We start from the raw sequence: 23,533 nt of genomic DNA on the forward strand, positions 1-23,533 counted from the left end.
CTGACCCAAGCGCACACACATCCCAGAGCGCTGCCCGTCCTGCGCACGGTCCCAGTGACGCACAAGTGACTCCGGCCCCAGGGATCCCCTCCCCCGGCGTAGTGGCGTACTGCCTGGCTGGTAGACACATTCACGCAGCGAGGCAGTTCGCAAGTAGGTCCTGATACTCCTAATAATCATACAACTTACCCAGTTAGAAAATACCAGACAGTTTACATGTCCCGTAGTTTCTTAATTTTCTTCCCCGGCCAGAAGCAGACCCCTCAAATACCGGACTGTCCAGTTCAAATCCGGACACCTGGCAGCCCGACCAGCCAGGCGGCCATCAGCGCGTGAAGGCGGGAACACAACCGCCTTAACCCTCCTGCCCTCACCCCCGTCCAGGGGCATCGCTGCTGCTCTCTTCCCTCCCTCCCTCCCCCCCCATCAGCTCGTGGGCAACGCCAACCGCCGCGCGCGCCTGAGACTATCCCGCACCCCTTCCCCACCGGAACGAGGCTCCCTCCCCTCGAGGCGCGAGGCTAAGCCGTTATCGTTTCGCTGTCAGAGGGACGAGGCTGAGGCGCTGCCCGCCCGCCCGGAGGCGCGAGGCTGAAACATCCCCCCCCCCCCCCCCCCGCAACCTCCCAGCAGCCTCGCGAGCTGCTCTCCCCCCTCCCCGGGGTGCGAGCGCGAGGCGCTTTCTCTCCTCTCTGTCAAAGGCTGGCGGGCGGCCGCTATTGGCTGGGCGTTCGGTCGTGCGCGTTCCTGCCTTGGCGGCAGTTAGAGCCCGACCTGCCCCTCGCCCAGGGGCCTCCCGCCCCCAGTCCATGGCGGGCGCGAAGGCCGGGAGGCGGGCGCGATGCTGAGGGCCGGAGGTTTCCTGGCTGTAGTCCTGGCCCTGGTGCTGGCGGCGCGGCTCCCCGCGCTGGGGCGGCCGTTGCTGCTGGGCCGCCGGCTCCTCACCCTGTGGGAGCTGTGGCCAGGTGAGGAGAGGGATGGACGGTCCAGGAACGCCAGGCTCCTGCACGGGGCTCCTGCGGCTACTGGGCTGTGCTATGCCTCGGGGAGGGGGCCGGGAGCTTCCTTAGAGAAGCGAGGAAGGCCCAGGGCCCACGCTTAGGGAGGGCTCTGAGTATGAATGGGGCCCTGTAAGAGGCTCTGTGGTGATGCTCTTGCCCCAGCGTTGTGGCCTGCAGCTTTCGCTCCATATTCATAAACAGAAGCAGAGCTCAGCGGGAGTAACCCGCCTCCCCGCCCCCCTCGGTGCATTGCTGTGCAAGCAAGCGTATGAAGTTAGGGTGGCTGTGGTCTGAGTCACAGCTAACCTGGGCAGTAGTAGTGAAAGTGTCAGGGACTCTTTTACTTTCAGACTGCTGCTGCTTGGGGAAAGCTACATGGAGCACTAACCGTGGTGGAATGAATAGCCTAACAGGGCTACACAATTGTGGAAGTCCTGGGGGCCACAATGATACACTTAAGTGTGGGCCGCAACTTAAGTGTGGTTGCATATACATGAAAATATATGCAAATAGCTTATTTCACACTGACGGGCATGAATGCAAAGATGAAGGCAAGACTCCACAACACACAGGCCCCATTTAAATCAGTTCTGCTGATATTAATAAAATGCAATATTTACCCAATTTCCACCCATATGACAGCACTTTTAATGAGCAATGACAGTCCAGGAATTTAACTACCAAAATGCATATCAACAGAAGACCATTATGTTGACTACTTTTTTGTTTTGGCTCCCACTAGTGGGCCACGTGATGAGCCCTGCATAAACCCAAACTGCGCTGCAGGCCCTGAACAAATGAGCTGTGGGCTGGTCGTGTGTTGAGTAACCCTGGCCTAAAACAAAACCAGCTAGCAGAATAGAGAGAGACTTGCAGTAGCTAGGAGACTTTGAAGGGGGAGAAGAGATAGAAAACATCTCCCTTCTAGCAGTAAGAGCAGAGTGGATGTGGCTACTGATCAGAACCTCAGTGTTTCTTGAACTTCAGTGCACTACTTGGTTCTGACAATAAAAATTACTAGAGAACTCAGGGTAGGGGCAGGCAATAAAAAAACTGCATCTTGCCAAGGTTAATTCCTGGCAGGTATGGGGTGATTGCATCTCTTATTGGCTGTGGATTGCCATTCATGGCCAATTAGAATGGCAGGAAGTGATGCAGACCAGGACACTGCTTCCCGCTGCTTCCATTGGCCATGCATGACACTCCACGGTCAATGAGAGCTGTGATCATCTGATACCTGTAGAGAGGCAGGTAAATATACAGGTGGGGACCTGCCAGGGACTAACCCTACAGACAGAATCCTGCCCACAAGCCAGAATTTCCCCACTCCTTACTCAGGGTGTGGGTGGTAGGGTTCAGCTGCCTCATACTGAAATCCAATTCTTTAACACAGGGTGACAGGACTCAGGTTTTGGCTTCAGCCATGGGTCCCAACAAGTGTAATGCTTTCCTTGGTGACTTCATTAAAATGGGATCATGACCCACTTTGGACTGCTGATCTACAGTTTGGGAATCTTTGTAGACCTATGGCTCCATCTATTCTCTCCACCCCCAGCAGGAGTTACTCTTTGGTAGAAATTACACTGGAGATTAAACCAGTGACTGACTTCTAGACACTTGGTGAAAGAAAGGGAGAAGACCATGGTTATAGTACTGTACATGAAGGCATCAGTGATATAGGGAGAATCTCAGTTTAGATTTTCATGAAAAATGTAAATTTAGGGCACTTCTACATAGCTGGGCTATAGTCTAACTAAGCTATGGAACTTCAGCTGTGTAGCTGAAGTTGAAATAGCTTAATTCAGCTTTGACTTTTCCCTTGACTTCCCTTACTCCTCGTGAAATGAGGGTTACCATGAGTCAGAGTAAGAAGTCCTCCAGCTTGACATTATTTTGAAATTAAGGCTTGTAACTGTAAACATCAATTATTCCAAAATAACACTGCTGTAATAGACAAGCCTAAGAGCTGAGGGGAAATCTGAATAGCAAATAGCCAAATAGGAAAAAACATAATAAAAATGTATTCAAGTAGATTAGAAACAGGAAGCCTGAGAAGAATATAGGTCTGCTGAGCAGAGTTAAGGAAGAATTTCTGATTAAGGGCTTTGCAAACACTCTAAAGCCAAATTTATTTTAAAAAAAGCCACTATTTTTGGGTGCTCCGTGATGCTTTGGGCCCAATTTTCAGAAATGCTATGCAACACTGCACCCATTCACTTCAGTTGTATTTGTGAGTATTAGAAAGATCAGGCCCAGTGTGACTCAAATTGCACCTCAAAATGTATGTCTATTTTTAAAAATTTGGTTGCATATGTAAAAAGAGCTTGAATTAATATTGTTCCTGCAATATTTACTTTGGCATTTTCTGACATTTGAGTGCTTATCCAGACAACTTTAATATTTACTTACTTTGGCTATGTTAATAGAATTTCCTTGGTTTTCTTTTTAAAGAAAAAAAAGTAAAGTTAGCCTGCAAAAATTGGATTACATACCTTCACTGTAGAGTTTTGAGCAGGGTGCACACTAAAATACAATGGCACTTCTACAGATCCTTATCTGGTACAGTATGCCCTTCACTGTGCAATGGAAGAGATTCAGTGCACATTTAAGGAGGAATTTGTGTGGCCTGATACAAGCCCATGAGGTCAATTGCAATACTGCAATTGCCTTTAGTGAGAGTTTTATAAGTTCTGTGTGGCACACAACCATTTATCACTTAATATGTTGTTATAAAGGGCTAACAAATAATATACTACCCGTATGAAGTGTGATTTTCAAACCTTTACAATTAATTCAAGTCAAAACCAATTTTTACTGGCCCAGTCAAGCGTTTTATAATTATATATTAGTATCTATTTTGTAAAATATTTATAATTATTTTATTGCTGATGTTGCAGGTTATGTAAAAGAGCGTCAGCTAGCATCAGTGCTAACAATAAACAATTCTTTAAATAAAACATCACAACTTGGGAACTCAGAACAATCAACACTGAAAAAAAATCTTCTAATTTCTCATGGTGTTAGGCAGAAGACTTCCACAATTAATAGAAATTACAAAAATTTTAAAACAACATCAGAAACAATTAGAAGAAAAACTGACAAACACAAGCACCAAGGCAAGCTGCCCCGAAATAACATTTTAAACTTTTTCATGAATCAGAATAAGCCACAACTAATTACCAGTGAAGGCTTGAAAACACATGTTTCCAAAAAGGGGACAGGAAATGGAAAAATAACTTCAACTGAAACAAATATGGAGCTAACAGAAAAAGCAAGAAAAATTCTAAAGCTTGGGAAAACTGAAAATACTAAGGTAATAAGTCAACATAAAATTAATTCAGATCTAATGAATGAATTTCAATTTGTTGAAAAGAACACTGCAAATAAGAAAAGAAAGCAACTACAAAGAAAGTTGTTTGACAGTTCTGGTATATTTAACAAATGCTTTAGAACTAAGTCATCGTTGATTAATACAACTTTTTTGACAGCAAATCTTCTATCAACAGTTAAAGGAAAACATTGCAGAAAAAATCTGGAAGACTTAGAAAGCATTTTGGTATTAAACGTAGTAAAACTTCAGATGCTCAATAAAAGTAGTCAAAATCAAACTAAAACAATGAAAAAGAAAAAAAATAAGCATACCAATGAAAGAGTTGTAGTATTTGTCAGACAAAAGGAATCAGCTAAAAAGAGTTATCAAACATGGAACTGGGAAAGAATTCATACAATCAGCAGCGATCAATATAAAATATTAACTGATGCAAGAAAAGTGTTATTAAGTGCAGAAAAGAAAAGTCAACATATTGAACTTCATAAATATGGACATACACCTAACGTGTTTCAGGAAATAACTGGATCTATAAACAGTATACCAAATGGAATAAGCACTTGGAATAGAAAATCAGAAAGAATGTCTACTAGGCCTTATAGTAAAACGCAAAATATTTTAAACTCAATGAAAAAACGATCAGTAGGATTAAAAAAAGGTCAACCAAATATGAAAGACATAGGTGCAATGGACACAATAGGAAAACCAGACAAAAATAAAGAGAGCATAGATGTATTATTTAATAGCTTGCCAGAAAATGGAAGCAAAGTAATTATTCAAGGCAAAGAACAAAGAACTAAAAAAACTCCAAAATCTATAGATGAAAATCAGATATATTCTTCACAATCAATGATCCTGCAAAAAGGCACAGGAAATGTGCAGGGAAAATGGCTAAAATATAAAACTGATTCTTCGAGCATTCATGAAAGAAAACAAGAATTTTTAAAAACTGAAGCTTATAGAAAACAGAAATGGAGAAGGAATCTGGCTGAAGTACATATACCTAAAAAAGAAAGTACTGTATTTAGAGTGAAAGGGATAGAATATTCGTCCAGAAATGACCACGTAGAACCTACAAAGATAAATTTTGACTTTCCAACCACAAAATATGCTGTAAGTTTTAAACATGCATTATTTACACCAGAAATAGGACAAGCAAAGTCTTCAAGACAAGTGGGGGAAATGGTGGCACATAGCATGTCAACTTCACGGAAGGTAAAACAGAAATATTTAAGCTTTGCACGAAAGGATTTAAAAGTAAACTTTAGAAGAGCAGCTGTATCAAACAAACAATCTGAGGACATTAAATATAAAATACTTAATAAGCAATATTATTTACCAGTGCCTTTGATTTATCCTTATAAACACACTTCTCAAAGTGTATCCAATAGTGAAAGAAGAAAACGATCAGCACATGGTGAAAGTGTAAAGCTATCTGTAGGTAAGGTAACTTGTTTTTTCATGCTATAGCCATGTATCGTAAATTAACCTCTTAACTTTTAAATGTATTGTCTTTTTCAAAGATCAACTTTGTTTGCAAAAGAATTTTCTTTTAACCCGCTGTGGTGGTACTGTAAAAGAGAACTGTTAATGATCTTTGCTCAGCTATGAAGGGGTGTGCAAAAAGGGTGTCCTGTTGTGTAACGGTACAATGGCCTCCTACAGGAGGGGATGGGTAACGTGGAGACTTGCTTGTTCCTGGTTTCCACTTCATTCCACCATGAGCAAGTTGGTAAAAAAGAAGCAGAGAGGAGGTGGATTCATAGTCTGAAACTCACCCCTTTCCCACACCAACCTGCAACTTAATTGATGGTGCAGATTACACATTCTCTGTATCCTCAAAAAAAGATCTGGAAGGAATTGTGTTTTAGGCAGGCGTAATGTGCTGTGTGATAATCCTGAAGCTCAGTACACACCATCTTCCATATAATTGCCCCAAAGTTGCCATTGAACCGGTAGATTTGTTATTGTGATATTGATGACAAATGATAAGGTGGCAGTGAATTACCTAAAATGGTAAAGATCCTTTCAAGCGATTAAAAGAATTAATCACAATTAATAGTGTGATTAATTTCATTGTTAATAGTAGAATACCCTTTATTTAAATATTATTGGATATTTTCAAATAGATTGATTTCAATTACAACACAGAATACAAAGTTATACAGTGCTCACTTTATATTTTATTTTTATTAGAAATACTTGCAGTATAAAAAACAAAATAAATACAGGTTGAACCTCTGAAATCCATGATTCTCTGATCCAGCAGGACTACGGATGTTTTTGGGTCACAGAGCCCCGGTGCCCAGGAGTGCGAACCCTGGCCCTGGAGAGCCCTGGTCAGGTGGGGGAGAAGCAGGGCTATGTGGCTGGGGAGCTCCGTCCTGGAGAGCCCTGGCTGGGCAGGGCAGTGGCAGCACCAGCAGTCTCTGTCCCTGGGCATCTCCAGTTGGGTGGGGAAGGACGGGGTCCATGGAGGCTGGGGAACTCTGTTCCCAGGGAGCCCCAACCAGGTGGGGCAGCAGCAGGATCAGTGAGCCTCGTCCCCAGTGGGGATCCCCAGTCAAGCGGGGCAGAAGCGGGGTCGTGGAGGCTGGGGAGCTCCATCCCCGGGGAGCCCTGGTTGGGCGGGGGAAAACTGGGACCGCAGCAGCAAGGGAGCCCCAGCAGGGTGGAGCCCACTTCAAAGCCCTGCAGGCTAGAGCTCAGTGGCAGTGGAGCCAGAGCGGAGCCACCTGCAGGGAGGGGCAGCATCGCGTGAGGCCAGTGTCAGGGGACCTCCCCATATCTGGCCAATGGCTTCTTCAGGATAGGTTAGGTCCTGTGAGTGCCGGACTAGGGAGGTCCAACCTGTAATATTGTTCAATTCACTTAATACAAGTACTGTAGTACAATCTCTTTATTGTGAAAGTTGGCCTTACAAATGTTAGAATTAAATTAAAAAACTGAATTGAAAAATAAAATAGTAAAAAACTTTAGAGTCTACAAGTCCACTCAGTTGTACTTGCTCAGCCAGTCACTCAGATAAACAAGTTTGGTCAGGTTGGGGAGAAGCAGGGCCATGTGGCTGGGGAGCTCTGTCCTGGAGAGGGTAGGGCAGCAGCGGCACCAGCAGTCTCTGTCCCCGGGCATCTCCAGTTGGGCGCGGGAGGAAGGGAGCCATGGAGGAGTGAAAAGTAACTTACATTTCTTACAGGGGCTGAAGAGGGGTTCAAGGCAGAGGGTGGGAATGTGGAAAGGTGCAGGAGGTTGTGAGCCTGGGGGGCGTTTCAGGGCAGGGGGTTGGTGTGTGTGTGGCGTGTGGGGAGGGCAGAGGGGGACTTGAACCAGGGGGGTTTCCTACATCCCATGTGGGTATTCTAACCACTAGATTAAAAGTTATCAAGGAAATTCTTTTTCCCCAGCCATTTTGTGTAAGCTTACCCAAGGGAGCCCAGTCTCTGAGCTGGGTCTGAGCACACTTAGGGTACATCTACACAGCAGGGCATAAGCCGAATTAAGCTATGCAACTTCAGCTACGTCAATTGTGTAGCTTATGTCAAAATAGCTTAATTTGGTCTTTGGCGCTGTCTACACAGCAGGAAGTTGAAAGAAGAACACTCTTCCTTCAGCTTCCCTTACTCCTCGTGAAATGAGGGATATCATGAGTCCAAGTAAGAAGTCCTCCAGCTCAACCTTATTTTGAAATGAAGGTGCACTATGTTATTTTGGAATAACATGAGTTATTCTGAAATAATCATGCTATGTACATGTGCCCTTATACTGCTCTGCCTCATCATTATTTTCCACTTCACCAGTCTGTGACATCCACAAATTTTTTAAACAGCGATTTTATATTTACTTCCACATCATTGATAAAACTCAGTTGATAGTAACTCCTCACTGACAGCTACAATTTTATATCTAACTGTTAAACAATACTTACTCCATTTAACTTGTGCTTTATTGATATTTATAATAGTAATCTTTTAAATCAGACAGTCATATCATATTAAGTTAACTGTTTTACAATATCAGAGGGGTAGCCATGTTAGTCTGAATCTGCAAAAGCGACGAGGAGTCCTGTGGCACCTTATAGACTAACTGAAGTGTAGGAGCATAAGCTTTCGTGGGCAAAGACCCACTTCGTCTGACGAAGTGGGTCTTTGCCCACGAAAGCTTATGCTCCTACACTTCAGTTAGTCTATAAGGTGCCACAGGACTCCTCGTCGCTTTTGTTTTACAATAGTGTATACTCTGGATTAGTTTAATCTAGTATCAGTTTTTTCCATTATTTTGCCCAGGATTGTTGTCAGACTAAACAGCCTGAAGTTACCTCTCTCATCCCAGTTTCCCTTTTTGAATATTGGCACAATAGCACACTTCTAATCTTCTGAAATTTCCTTATATTCTATTAAAATTAACATAATCAGGTCATATATCTCCTCAGTCAATTTTTTTAGGCTTCTTGGGTGCAAATTACCTAGGCTTCCTGATTTTAAAATGTTTATCTCTAGTTAGAAGATGTTGCAGCATCTTCAATTATTGGACTGAAAAGTACTTCACCTTCTACTTTTTCAGGTAGAGAATAGAAATATGTATTTAATATTTCTGCCTTTTCTGTATCATTATTAATAATTTTACCATTTTCATCTAATAATAAGCCTATATTGCTGTTAGGATTTCTTTTGTTCCGGATATACTTTAACTCTATAGTACTTAGTCCTGACAGCCATGGATTTCCCCCTCCCCCCATATATTTAGTTTTCCTTGTCAATTTTCTACATTTTGTAACTTCTGATTTATAGTGATTGTTCTCTATTTCCCCTTTTTTCATTTCTTATAGCTCACTTTTTATTTCTAACTGCTCCCTTCATTTCCTCACTGAACTAGGGTGGAATTTTAAGCCAAAGTCCTCTTTTCTGATTGTGGAATATTGACTTTTTTATCCTCCAGTAAACCCTTCTTAAGTCCCAATTTTCATTCACATTTTTCTGTCTAAATTTTTCCTTCCATTCAGTTTTGCTCAGGATTGTCCTCAAGTTTGGGAAACTAGCCTTTTTAAAGTACCAACTACATATATTGCAGGTTGGGACCATCCTATAATTGCCCATATTAAATGTAATCAGGTCATGATTACTGGTTCCTGGGCAACCAGCAACTTCCGGTACAGTGAATAATCCAGCTTTATCTGCCATAATGATGTAAAAAATATTTACCTTTCTTCAGTCAACCAGTAGAACTTGTTGCCATGGGATGTTTTGAAGGCCAAAAATAAAACTGGTTCAAAAATAATTAGATAAGTACATGTAGGATAAGTTATTAGCCAAGATGGTTTGATGCAGTGTTTTGTTAAAAAAAAAAAGGTGCTGGTACTCCAGGGGAAAAAGTTGTTGAGCTCTGTCTGGAGGTGCTGGTACTGAGTTTGGAGGTGCCGATACTGCGTACCAAGCAGTACCATCACAAAAAAAAATCACTGGTTAGGTGTATGATTACATACAATGGGTGCCCCTACACCTCCAATTGCCAGACACTGGGATTGCATGACAGGGTAGGTCATTTGAAACTACCTTGTTCTCTTCATTTCCTCTGAAGTATCTTGCATTGACCACTGTCAGAGACAGGATACTGGATGGACCAGTAAGGCCATTTTTATATTGGATTGAATGCCTTTTGTGTTAGAAAATAATCAATGATTTTTAGAAAGGTTAATGATGTTTGTCAGGACTGGGATATGGGCATTCTGACCTAATGGTCATGCTTAGTGGTCAAAGCCAGAGTCTAAGCTAGGAGTCAGAACCAGAAATAAAGCAAGAGTCAGGTCCAGTGCAGCAACCAGTCAGGAAGTGTCTCACTTGTTCAGACAATTTCTTGTGCTTCATTTTGTTTTAAATCATATGGTTGGGCCAATCAGTATGGCCACTCCTTGTGCCCAGTGAGTGAGTATCCTGTGGGCAGTACTTCTAGCAGGGATGGGTTTTGCTAGCCCCTCGCTTCCCTCCAGTAGTGCAGTGTGAGCTGTGCAATGGCAGCCAAGTAAGTACTGCCTGAGGAACTGTAGACTGCTGGTTCGTTATAGAGTTTACTATTGGCTACATGAAAACTCTGTTTCCCAAATTTGAAGTCCCCCTAACAATACATTTTTTTTCTACACATTACAAGTAAGTGCTTAAGGAATAACTCATCCTGTTCTTTTGTTTGATTTGGTGGTTTGTAATTTGAACCTCACCGGAACCACCTCCTATCCTTGGTAAATTTGCTTTGATTAGTTAGGATTAACCATTCTTAAGCTTCAAATGCTAAGGTTGATCACAGACCCAGGGGTCCCAGCCACATGGCCTTCATTGAGTTACAAATAAACAGATGGTCGCACTCACACACCACCCACAAAATCCTTTTACCACCAAGCATCAGGGCTGCAAAATTGTTTGTTGCTGCTGTACTCTTGCTCTTTTGTGCTTCTGTTACGTCTATATTCATTGATCTGATGTTAAAATTAGTCACTTGTCCACCAGCAGATGAGTGACTGATGAAATCCCCTGCAAGCAGATGTAGAGAGTTGATTTCCACCCATTTTTCTTCCTTTGTTACCTATAGACCAGTGCTGCATATTCTTCTGTCATGCTTGAAGTGAGTCTTATCTGAAAAGAAAATTGTGTTTTATTAAAGAGCCTAGAATCTTGAGTCTTCTGTTAGACTATAGCAAAACATACTTTCTTTGTCTGCATGTTATTCTATTAGTTTAGCCAATTTTTTTTAATATATCCTGTAATTTTAGCTAGTATATTTATGTTCAATTTCCACATATGCATTTATTCACAGATAATAAACATGCTAAACAGGAATTAAGGTTGAATATGTATCAGTAATTTAAGAATAAAAACATAACAGGGATACTGTAGCTGTCCATAAAATATGCATGCAAACTTTAAAGAAATCCAAATATGTTAAGGTAAGAAAATGTTCAATGAAGGCATCTGAAAAACCTGAACTCACCTGTATAGAGGCACCATGCAATAACCATAGCATTATAATTAATGCATAACAATGTTTGTAATTCCAGATTAGGATAATTTATTTTTAAAGAAACATTAGATTTGTTTGCTCCCAAAGAGTTCTGATGTATTGATAACAACAGGTGTCTTGGGGCTGAAAGACAGTGAAGTACTGACAATTATTAGTGCTGGTCATGGGAACGGAAGAGACTAGAATGCTGTCTACTGACTCCCAGGGGAGTGAAGCAGACAGGGGGCTGCAGACGGGAGTTTAAGAGGGATTTCTAAAAAGGGAGGCCTGCTATGGTCAGGAAGGCTCGCATCACCTGTGCCAGCACTGCTTCTGTCTCCTCCACCTGAGCCTGTAGCCAGACAGAGCACCTGACCATGGATGTCTCTACCCAGATCCTGGTGTGGTTTTACAGGGACTGTGGCTTGCAGTTCCCACTTACTGAAATCCAGGTTGGGGGGACTATCCGATGTGAAAGGTGCCTGCTGGTGGAATTGGTCAGGAAGCAGGTGGGAGAGCTACAGGAGGAAGTGGCTAGGCTGAGGAGCATCTGAATCTATGAGCAATTCCTGGACAGTATTCATGTGAAGACAGCTGTGGTAGCTGTCCCATTACAAAAGACTGCTGACACACCACTTGTGGAGGAAGACATGGCTTAGGGGGACACTAGCAGCTGGTCACTTCTGGCATTAGGCAGTGCTCCACACCTGCTCCCAACCCTTCCACCGTGGTACTGGGAAACCATTATGTTCTTGATACAGGAGATAAGGATTCACTCCCTACAGCACAGGAGGAGAAGCCTTGTACCCCCAAGGCTGGGAGGACTGCTACCACCACTGCAAGGAGGAAACGTAGGGTAGTGGTGGTTGGGGACTCTCCTTAAGCAAGATTCGACAGGGACAGGTCACCAAAGCCCACAGGTGAGGGAAGAACATGGAGACCTGGGAGATTGGTTGGAAATGGGAGGGAGCATGGGCTATAATAGGGACAATGCAGAACTGGAAGGCAAGGTCAAATCAGTATCTTAGGCTACGTCTAGACTACAGGGTTTTTCCGGGATACCAGAGGCTTTCCAGAGGTATCCCGGAAAAATCCCGCCACATCCAGGGAGCGCGTTTGCTCTTCTGCTTCTAGAGAGAGGGAGGATGGGTGGTTCTTGTAAGGACTTCCACTCTAACTGCCACCAGTGATTCCAAGGCAGGACACAAACCTCTAGTGAGGATTGGCGCACATGCTTTATCTGAAAAAAATAATTGAAAAGTAAGACAAATCTTCCCTTTTCGAGTCTCCTGTTTACAGAAACTCTTTTAGTCAATGTTGATATCATGTGACATTAGCAAAATAGAACGCTAGTACAAAAATGCAGAAGCCGATTTTCATTCTCTTTAAATAAAAGGTAATAGTTAGATTTACTTTAATATTTAAGTTTGGATGAAAATTAAGTATTTTGTTTACTGATTAGAACCTGGTAGTCTAAATGCTTATATTAATAGAAAAAATATTAGTGGCTTGATGGTTTTATGTGTGTTGTCCAGATATGTATCAGAGGCAGGTTTGTGAGTGATTCTAGAAATTTGTTACCCACAAGGGAACAAGTGCACTTCTGTGGTGCCAACACCAATGAAGGGAGGAGGCCTAATGACTTTTTGTCTTTGAGTGGATGTTTTAAAACATGTACTTTGCAAGCATAATATAAGCATTACTCAGAATAAAATATTTGTCTGTTGACTCTGGCCCAAATCCTCAATTTGACAGCCAGTTCAAGTGGCTGGATTAAGCACTGGGTAGCGCTGTGGGGACCAAAAGGGAAGGAAAGTTTTATTCATCCTCAAACCATGTACAGCTCTAACTTGCCCCCTCCTCAAGGAAGACTGAAGGATCTGAGTTGCATCAGAGTATCCCAACCTACCCCAGGTATAGTAGGGCAAAGGGGGTTGCCACTGAGCTCTGGCCTCTGAGCCATGCAGAATGTCCATTTAATGGAGAGGCATTTTTATAAGTATATATCAACAGTTCTCAAACTGGATCTCAACATGGGTTGCAACACTATTTTAATGGGGTTTCCATGACTGGCTTAGTCTTGCTGGCAGGGCCAGGGAATGAAGTCTGAGTCCCACCTTCCAGGGCCAAAGCCTGAGCCCCATTGCCTATGGCCGAATGCACAGTCTGAGGGCTTCAGCCCTGGGTGGTGGGGCTGAGGTTACAAGCTCGTGTCTGCAGCTCTTCGGCTTTACTCCCCTCCCCCATCCCTGTCTGGGATGATGGGACTTGGTCTTTGGCTTTACCCCCCCCCCCCATCCTATGCAGGATGGTGGGGCTCAGGGTTCAGTTGTCCCTCCTAGGTTTGTGTAGTTATTTTTGTTGTCAGAAGGGGATCACAATGCAATGAACTTTGAGAACCACTGTTATAAATTAACCTGTATTGGATAAGAGCTTCTATTTGGTATTGTAGAGTATATTTATACTTATTTTAAAATACATTTTTAGTTGATAGCAAAGGTAGCTCTAATATATTTTGTCTGGAGTATCACCTGTCAAGGATAGAATCATAGAACTGGAAGAGACCTCAGAAGGTCATCAAGTCCAGCCCCCTGCTCTAGGCAGGACCAATTCCAACTAAATCAACCCGGCCAGGGCTTTGTCAAGCCGAGACTTAAACACCTCTAGGGATGGAGACTCCACTACTTCCCTAGGTAGCCCATTCCAGTGCTTCATCACCCTCCTAGTAAAATAGTTTTTCCTAATATCCAATCTGGACCTCTCCCACCACAACTTGAGACCATTGCTCCTTGTTCTACCATCTGTCACTACTGAGAACAGCCTCTCTCCATCCTCTTTGGAACCTCCCTTCAGGAAGTTGAAGGCTGCTATCAAATCCCCCCTCACTTGTCGCTTCTGCAGACTAAACAGACCCAAGTCTCTCAGCCTCTCCTCATAAATCATATGCTCCAGCCCCCTAATCATTTGGTTGCCCCTCTCCAATGCGTCCACATCCTTTTTGTAGTGGAGGACCTAGATGGTCTAGACCTAGATGGTGCTTTGTCCTGGACTGCATCTGATAACCTTTGGAAGTCTGACCTCAATTCTATGATTTTTTTATTCTATGATTAGCATGTTCATGCTTACATAGTCAGAAACTCTCTGCAGTACGTGTTCTGTTAATCTTAGCAATTTAGCATACCTATCAGAAAGAGTCTTGTGTATATGTAATTCAGAACTTGAAGTTCAGTCTACTTTTTAGTAAGGACATATATTTGAAATCTGGTCCCAGAATAAAGATTTTAATTTCTTTTTCCTTCAGCCTTAACCATTATATTACCTCTGTCTCTTAGTACATTTTATTTAATTATCTATTAGTGTAAATATATGCAGGTTTCTCAGATAGCTATAGTTGGTGTGTCATTGTCACAATGAAGCTGGAAGATTTTGGCTTACAGACTTAAAAACACATATTGTGTCCTACCTCATACAGTAACATTGGAAGTTTTTTGTGTTTTACTTGTGATCCAGACTATTTTCAGTTTGTTGTGGTTTGTTTTGGCTTTGCATTTGCACCAAAGGCTTCACAAAGCCAACTGTAGTAGTATCCATTGCTCTTTGTTAAAAGAAACATTATATCCTTCAAAATCTAGAAGACTTGCTTGTGAAAGCCCCATCTCTCTATAGTGATAGAAGATATTGTGGAGTAAGTGTTCCTTTTGCTGTGACTAGATTTTTGTGATCAAGTATAAAAATGAACCTTTGCAGTAACTCACTTGGGAACAGTTTGACACAAAATGTATCATTTTCAGATTCTATACCTGTTTAAAAATAATATTGGAGTAAAAATGAAGACTTTTCATTTTGAAAATATTAAAACATTTTTGATAGATTTTTTTGTTTAAGGTTTTTTAAAAATTGAAACTATTTGGGAAATTTGACATGAATATATGAGAAATTTCAGTCAACATGAATCCTCATTCACCACCTGCCTGCACAGGGCATAAGAATCTGAGCAGGCCCAGCTATCCCTCACTCAGTTCCTTCTTGATGACCTATAGTGTTCACTGCCTTCTTTGTATACTGTACTACTTAGTATAGTAAAACTCCTGTGGTCCAGCATCCAATGGTTCGGCACTCCTGATGGTCCAGCACCATCTGGAACCCGGAAGTGCTCCGGGCAGCCGGACAATTGGAGCTGCCCTGCCCCCAGCTTCCCGGAGTCAGCCGCTGGTCAGTTTCAGCAGCGGCTGACTTGGGAAGATCTGGGACAGAGCAGCTGGGGTGCTGCTGGGTTGGTCCCGCAGCGCCAAGGGGCGCATCCCCAAACTCCAACCCAGACCACTCATAGCCCCCCCTTCCAGTAGTCCGGCATATTTTAGAATCTGGCACCCCCTGGGTCCTAAAGGTGCTGGATTATCGGAAGTTTATTGTAATCTTACTACTTAGGCTATGTCTACACTACACTTCACTCACTAAACCTTTTGGCGGTCAGAGATGTGAAAAAACCCTCTGACTGACAAAAGTTTTAACAATAAAAAGCACCAGTGTGGACAGCAATTTGTCAGCCGGAGATGTTCTCTCACTGACAAAACTACAGCCCCTCATTAGAGTGGTTTAATTGTATTGGTAGCAGAGCTCTCCTAGACTACAGGAGAAGCCACACTTGTGTGCTTCACAGCGGCAGGCCTTTAGCAACACAGGTGTGCTGCTGTAACCTCCACAGTGTAGACATAGCCTTAGTTGTTAGTGAGTTAGTTCACATAGTTAGTAGATAGTTATTGCATATTTTAGCTAAAAATGTAGATAATGTTCTTGGCTAAGTTTTGGTTTAAACTAGACATATGTATACATCCCTTCATAAAGGGGTACTAGCAACATGTAAGAAACTAAATCCCCAGAATTAAAAAACTTTTCCCAACATAAAGCCTCATTGCTCTTTAACAAATATTCTTAGTGGCTTTTCTGCCTTTGAGGGGAACAAGTTCCAAAGTTGCCATATGTTGCTCCTTTTCTAAGCAAATGTAGAGAACTAGAGAATCCCACCTGAAGTTGTTTCTTCTCAGAAACCTAACACAAGCCTTCTTAAACACCACGAGTAAGGACAGTTAGTTAGACTACAGTCCTCCAATCAAGTCCTTCTGCATTAGTGCCCTGGTGAGCAGATATTTCACATTGGGATCCTGAACCACACTTAATAAGAGGTCAAAACATTGGCCTCCATATTGGCTTCAATATCTTCTGACAGTTGTAGAATGCAACACTGCTCTATTGATGAGCCATAGCTCATGTAAACTTCTCTGGTGCCTAGCAAATCAAGACATAAGAGTCTTCAAACTCTGATGCATCTCAAGCTCATCCTTCTAGGAGTCAAAAACCTGAACAGGCCTTTCTGAATATCCTAGTACTTATTGCTAAAATAACATAATTACTATCAACTAAATTTTCAGACCACATTTCTTACAGTACCAGACTTTGATCATTGACCTCAGTATGGGATGTCTGAGTATCCAGAACCTTGCTATCCTTAACCTCTGTACCACTTATCTCATAACAGTGTTCCTCAGTACCTACTGCTTGGGTATCTGATGTCTTGGTGTTCAGAGTATTCATGGAACCAAGTGGTTTAACTGTGGGCTAAGTATTGGAGTTACTGCTAGAGAAGCTGAAGGTGGTGATATTATCTAAGGGTATGTCTACACTACAGCGTTATTTCGAAATAACTTATTTCAAAATAACAAGTCTACACACAAAATGCATTTCAAAATAGCATTTTGCTATTTTGAAATAGCGCGTCCACACTGAGTGGATGCTGAATCACATTTAAGGCCGGCTGGAACCAGATGCGGCAGGGCATCAGGTCAGGAGTTACTTTGTGTGGCTGCTGCCTGAGGCTATCTGAGGCCTGTGCTTAAAGGGACCCCCCCGGCCAGTCAGTTCTCAGTTTTCCCTGCTTGCTTGCCTACCTTGATGAGGGACAGAAAAGCATTTTGTCTCTGTGTGCTCTGGTTGCCCTCATTCGGGACACCACAGAACACTGCAATATGGAGCCAGAGCTGCCTCTGGGCACTCTGGTGCTTCTCGTGCACGCGTTTTGGCAAGCTTGGCTGCACTTTCTGCAGGCTGCCATCCGGGAGGTCCATCGGGGGGCTGTCAGTATTCAGGAGGCCCTGCAGGAGAGCTTCCACCCTGAGGAGCACTAAGAGCCACCCTGGTCTGCCCCACTGGGGGCTTGTGCCTCATTCCTCCCTCACGTCCTTCCACTTACCCCTCCCTAACCCCCCTTCCTGATGTCAAATAAAATACATGTATTTTCATGAACACAAACTCTTTTTATTTAACAAAACTGGGTGGGGGGGGATGAAACTCTGGTGAGACTGGGGAAAGGAGGCGGGAGAGAGAAAGAGAGAGGGTGGGAGAGGGAAGGGGGAAACCTGGGAGGAGGGAGCTGGAAGGGGAAAGTAAGGGGAAGAAGAGGGTGGGGAAGCACAGGGCTCAGGGGTTGAGGGCGTCTCGTCGGACCAAGTTGATTTTCATGCAGACCTGCTCCTGGGTTCGCATATGGTCTTTGGTGGCCAGGCTGGCAGCTATCCTGCCATAGACGGCCACGTTCCTCCGTCTAGTGCGGAGATCATGGACGTTGGGAGCATTCCCCCAAAACCTGAATAAAGTCCATGATCTCCACCCTGGATCAGGAAGGCACCCACCTTCTCTGGGCCCTGGCAGGCTGCTGGGAGCAATGGAGGACTGGCTGCCAGTGGCTTGCTGGCTCTTGTTTTGGGGCTACTGGGTCACGGCAGTGACTTCTTGCTCTGGGCTGGCAGGCTTGGAGCTGGCACAGGCACTGTGGCCAGAGTCAACCCCTTTAAGGGCTCCAGAGAGGAGCGGGGAGAGAGGAGTGTTCTTGGTTGAGGCTGGAGTGGCCGCCAGGGCACCCTGGGAAGGCTGTAGGCCTCCTATTTTGAAAAGTGTCTACACAGCACTTATTTCGAAACAGCAATTTCGAATTTGGCGTTATTCCTCATGAAATGAGGTTTCCTAAATTCGAAATAAGTGTTCCGCTATTTCAAATTAATTTCAAAATAGCAGTTTGGCTGTGTAGACGCTAGTAAAGTTATTTTGAAATAACGTCTGTTATTGAAAGTAGGAATAAGGGATCTTCCGGAAAAAGGTTTATTTTCCGCAAGATCCCGTCTAGACTGGCGCTTTTCTCCGGCAAAACCCCAAGCCGGAAAAAAGCAGCAGCCATGTTCATGCAAATGCCGCGGGGGATATTTAAATCCCCCGCGGCATTTGCAATTCCAACTGGTCTCATTAGCATCCCTTTTCCGGAAAGTGGTGCCAATGTAGACACAGCCAGTCAGAACAAAGGTCCATCTAGGCCAGTATCCTGTCTTCTGTCTCCTGTCAGAAGGAATTAACAGAACAGGTAATCCCTATCTCCCATCCCCAGCTTCTGGCAGGTCAGAACTTCTGGCAACTATCCCACTTCTGTCCTTTACACATCTCTGCATTGAACAATGGGCCTATCTTTTCCTTGGTCTTCCTCTTGCTTCTAAGGTATTTATAGAATGTTTTCTTGGTACCCTTTGTTTCTAACAAGTTTAATCTTGTTTTGTGCTTTGACCTTTCTAATTATTTCCCCACATATTTGTGTTACTCGTTTATATTCATCCTTTCTAATTTACCCTAGTTTGCACTTGTTGGACTAATTTTTGAGTTTAGGATCATGGAAGTTCTTCAGCTTAAGCCAGGGTAGGGTTTTTTGGGGGGCATACTTCCTATTTTTTCTATGAATTTGCATAGTTTGCTTTTGTGCCCTTAGTAATGTCTCTCTGAAATTTGTCAAGTCTCTCAAACTGTTTTTCCCCTTAGACTTGCTTGAGCTTGCTAAAGTCTGCCTTCTTGAAATCCATTTTCTTTATTGTGCTGTTTTCCCTCCTATCGTTCCTTAGAATAATGAATAATACCTTCCATTTTCAAATTCTCTATCAGCTCTTCCTTATTTGTCAAAATCAAATCCAGAACTGCCTTTCCACCTGTGGCTTTCTCTGCCCTTTAAAATAACAATAAAACAATATCCAATACATTCCAAGAATTTGTTTAATAATCTATTCCCTGCTGTTTTTTCCCCCAAAAGATATCTGGGTAGCTGAAGTGCCCCAGTACCACAAATCCTGTGCTTTGGATAATTTTGTTAATTCTTTATAAAATGCCTCATCTACCTCCTCTTCCTGGTTAAGTGGTCTGTAGTAAACCCTTACCATGACATCACTCTTGTTTTTTTAACTCTTTTATCTTTACCCAGAGACTTTCAACAAGTCTACCTCCTATTTCAATCTCAACCTCAGTCCAGGTGTATACATTTTTAATATAAAAGGCAACTCCTTATGCAGAGATTCAGTCTTTTCTGCAAATAACTTTGAGCCATTGCAAGGAAGATCCTTAATTGGCAAGGAAGTTTTCAAGTAGAGAACACAGGTGGGCTATAGAGGTTGGTCAAAATGATAGAAAGCAGAACTACCCAAAGAACTGAGCAGGAGTAAGTAGACCATTCCATAGTAGTAGTCCTCTCAAGTAAGATCTAAATCTCCTTTAAGATAATTAGAAAATTAACCCACTAAAATAGATTAATTTTGAATTCTTGATTATTGTTGGATAGGTAAACATATGTTATAGTGATGAATATAGGAAAAGCATTTTTAATTAGCCTGTAATGGTAGAGGGACTTTTATACCATGCAGTGATGGTAATTAAACAGTGAAAACTTTAGAAAAAATACCAGTATAGACTTGTTAAGAAAAATACTTCCATTATGATGTGTGATAATTTATCACTGTATCTTCAAGAGTAGATGCTTTCTATGCCATTTGAAATTTTAGATAATTAATACCATTATGGTAAATCAGTACAATAAAGCATAACTTGAAGCAATATTGTCTCATCATGATAGTTGCTAATTACATAAAATGTTATTTGGACATTAACAATTTTTGTTTGTTTGTTTATGTAGATTTTGTGAACCATTTAGTCTCCGTTCTAGTAGCCGGTGCTACTATTGTTGGAATTGCCTTCTTTGCTTTGGGATTAACAGTGTTTTACCTGTTTTATAAAAGAAGGTAGGGTTAAAATTACACTAATCTTTTTTTCTTTAAAGGATTGCAACAAATTAAACATTATTTTTTGTAAAAGTATGACTGATAAAAGATAGGCTAATAGCAAGTAAAATCATTACATGTTTAAAAGAGCAGTATCTTATTGAGGATTTTCTTTGCTCACTTTTTAATTGAGATATTTATATAAAAATCCCGCTCTTTCTTAGGAGTTCAGTTTATTCCCTTCTGTTTATTCTTCAACTAAGGCTATGTCTACACTGCTGGGGTGAGTTTCGGAAAAAGGTACGTAAATTGCAAACTGCAATTTATGTACCTTTTTCCAATTCTTTTTTCGGAAGAGGCTTTTTTGACATTTGGCCCTTCTACATGGGGCCAAATGTCGGAAAAACCTCCTCTATTGGAAGAGCCCTTATTCCTCATAAAATGAGGAATACAGGGCTTCTGAAAGAGCGCGTCTGCTCTTCTGAAAAAAATTTTGGAAAGGCAGACGTGTTCCCTGGATGCAGCAGAGTCTTTCTGGGATATCTCCGGTAGTGTAGACATAGGGTACGTCTAGACTATATGGCTCCATCGACAGAGCCATCTAAAATAGTTTACTCGGTATAGTCAAATAATCGTCAGCACAGCGTGAGGGCCATTTTTATTTTAATGAAGCAGGGATTATTTAAATCCCCGCTTCTTTGACTACGCAAAGTAAACTATTTTACATGGCTCCGTCGACGGAGCCATGTAGTCTAGACATACCCATAATGTAAGTGAGTACTTTCTAAAGTCTACATAAGATGTGACAGTTTGTGAGAAATTAAATAGATATTCTTCTGTACCATCTTACATTCAGCATATTCAGTTTATTTTATTTTTCTCTTTTGGAAAACCCCCAGTCTTCTTAATCTGTCCTCATACAAAAGCTGTTCCATACCACTAAATCATTGTTGTTGCCTTTCCTGTACCTTTTCTCATTCTCGTGTTTATTTTTTTGAGATGCGCTGACCACATCTGCATGCAGTATGCAAGATGTGGGTGTTCCATGGATTTATATGGAGGCAATATGATATTTTCTGTTTTATTATCTCTCTTTCCTAATGATTTCCAATATTCTGTTTGCTTTTTTTTTTTTTTTTAAACTGCTGCTGCACATTGAGTAGATGTTTTCAGAGAACTATATACAGTGACTGCAAGATCCCTTTCTTGAGTGGTAACAGCTAATTTTAGACCTCATCATTTTATATTTATAGTTGGGATTATGTTTTCCAATATGCATTACTTTGCATTTATGAACATTGAATTTCATCTGCCATTTTGTTGTCCTGTCACTCAGTTTTGTGAAATCCTTTTGTAACTCTTCATATTCTGCTTTGGACTTAATTATCTTGAGTAGTTTTGTACGATCTGCAAATTTTTTCACCTCACTGTTTAAAGCAGGGTTGGTGACAGATGTCGCCAGGCCCTGGGCAGTGGAGGGAGGAGCTAGGTTCTGAGCTGTCTGGAAGGGGCAGGGACTTGGATGAAAAGGGTGGGGCTAGAAGCAGCCTGCCTTTAGCACTACCTGGACCATACTGTGCAGGGTTCTGGTGGACATATAAAGAGCACAAGGCTCCAGCAGCTGATGCTGCTGCAGTGGCAGCCCATTACCCCAGGACCTTTTAAATTGCTGGGCCCTGGGACAACTGCCCCCTTTGCTCCCTCTGTCAGTGGTCCTGGTTTGAAGTTGGGATGTTAGATATCGTGTAACTGAATAGTCGTGTAACTGCATAAACTATTATTGGTTACACGACTATTCGATAGTCCCTGGGGGGTGGGACCAGCAGCCTGTGTTCTCTGGCCTACTCCCGTGGAGCACTCTGCCATCCCACACTGTTGCCTCTCCATCAGAGTCAGCAGTGCAGGGTGGCTGGTGGGAGATGGTCAGAGGGAAAATATTTTAAAACCCAACTCCCCTTGTGGACTGGCTTCCTGCAGCCCTGCCCTGCTGCCTCTGTCTGTAGGGGGTTCAAGGGATGCAGGGCAGCTTCTGTCTGCGGAGAGCTTGGACCCCCCCATGTACAGAGGCTGCTGCTGCAAAGTGCTGCGGCAGGTGCAGGCTTCCCATGGACAGAAGCTGCTCTGTGGGATGCGGAGCAGCCTCTGTCCGTGGGGAGCTTGGACCCCTCATGGACAGGGGCTGCTTCATAGCAGTCTCACCCGCCCCTGCCCCACACTGCTGCCTCGAATAGAGGTGGCAGCGGGGGAAGAGGGCAGGTGGCACTGTGGAGCCAATTTTAAGCTGGCTCTCTCCAGCACTGGCTCCTGCCTGCTGCCCTTTGCTGCCTCTGTAGGAAGCAGCAAGGGCGGGCAGGACTGTCTGCGGGAGTCAATATGTGTGGGGGGCTGGCTTGAGTTGGCTTGAATACGCGTGGGGAGCTGGCATGTATTGGCTCCCGCCTTCCCCCCTCACCCACTGCACTGCTGCCTCTCTATCAGAGGCAGCAGTGCGGGGCGAGGGAGGTGGACTGGTGCTCTTGGGTATCTTGCTTAAAGCCAGTTTTTCACAGGCACCAGCTCCTGCTTCTCCCCCTTTGCTGCCTCTGATACAGAGGCAGCAAGGTGGGGGAGTGCATGTAGGTGATAAGATTAATCAAAGGAACAGGTGCAGCAGAGACCGAAGCAGTCCCCGCTCACATTGGGTCCCAGCTGCTGTGCCTTTCCTGTGGGGAGCTCTTGTACATTTTAGAGGGAAAGGTGCAGCAGTCAGGACTCGGCGCAAGGGGGGGGACTGCTTTGGTACCACTCATGCAGTTTCTTCTGCTGTGCTTCTGTTTCCTCTGTCCCCTGTGAAGATGCTGTTGGGGGGGGGGGGGGGAAGGGGAACTGGATTTTAAGCTGGCTCCCCCCAGCACTGGTTTCTTCTACCCCTCTTTGGTGCCTCTGATACAGGCAGCAAGCTGGGAGAAGCGACTAGTCAAGTATAGGGATCTGAAGGACTAGTCGACAAGCTTGTTGACTAGTTGCTCCCCCTGCATTGCTGCCTCTATCAGAAAGAGGCAGTGGGGGGGGGGAAGGAGAAAGTACTTCAAAGAAGTATGCTGCTGCGGGAGCCCGGAGTCAGGTTTCCCGTAGCGTTTCAGTCCCCAGTTGATCCCAGGTTC

The 23,533-nt window shown here is 43.3% G+C and overlaps 1 protein-coding gene across 1 annotated transcript in view; it reads left to right on the forward strand.

Moving 5' to 3' along the window:
- The first annotated feature begins 693 nt into the window (after positions 1-693).
- Positions 694-23,533, forward strand: part of C9H1orf185 (chromosome 9 C1orf185 homolog) — a 58,730-nt gene continuing 35,890 nt past the window's right edge. The window contains exons 1-3 of the mRNA XM_075935958.2: positions 694-965; positions 3,899-5,770; positions 20,306-20,411. Coding sequence (XP_075792073.2) covers positions 842-965; positions 3,899-5,770; positions 20,306-20,411 — 2,102 coding nt within the window. The 5' untranslated portion in view covers positions 694-841. The remainder of the gene's footprint in view (positions 966-3,898; positions 5,771-20,305; positions 20,412-23,533) is intronic.

This window comes from Pelodiscus sinensis, chromosome 9 (genome assembly GCF_052426305.1).
Source record: "Pelodiscus sinensis isolate ZL-2025 chromosome 9, ASM5242630v1, whole genome shotgun sequence".
NCBI classification, from domain to species: Eukaryota; Metazoa; Chordata; order Testudines; family Trionychidae; genus Pelodiscus; species Pelodiscus sinensis.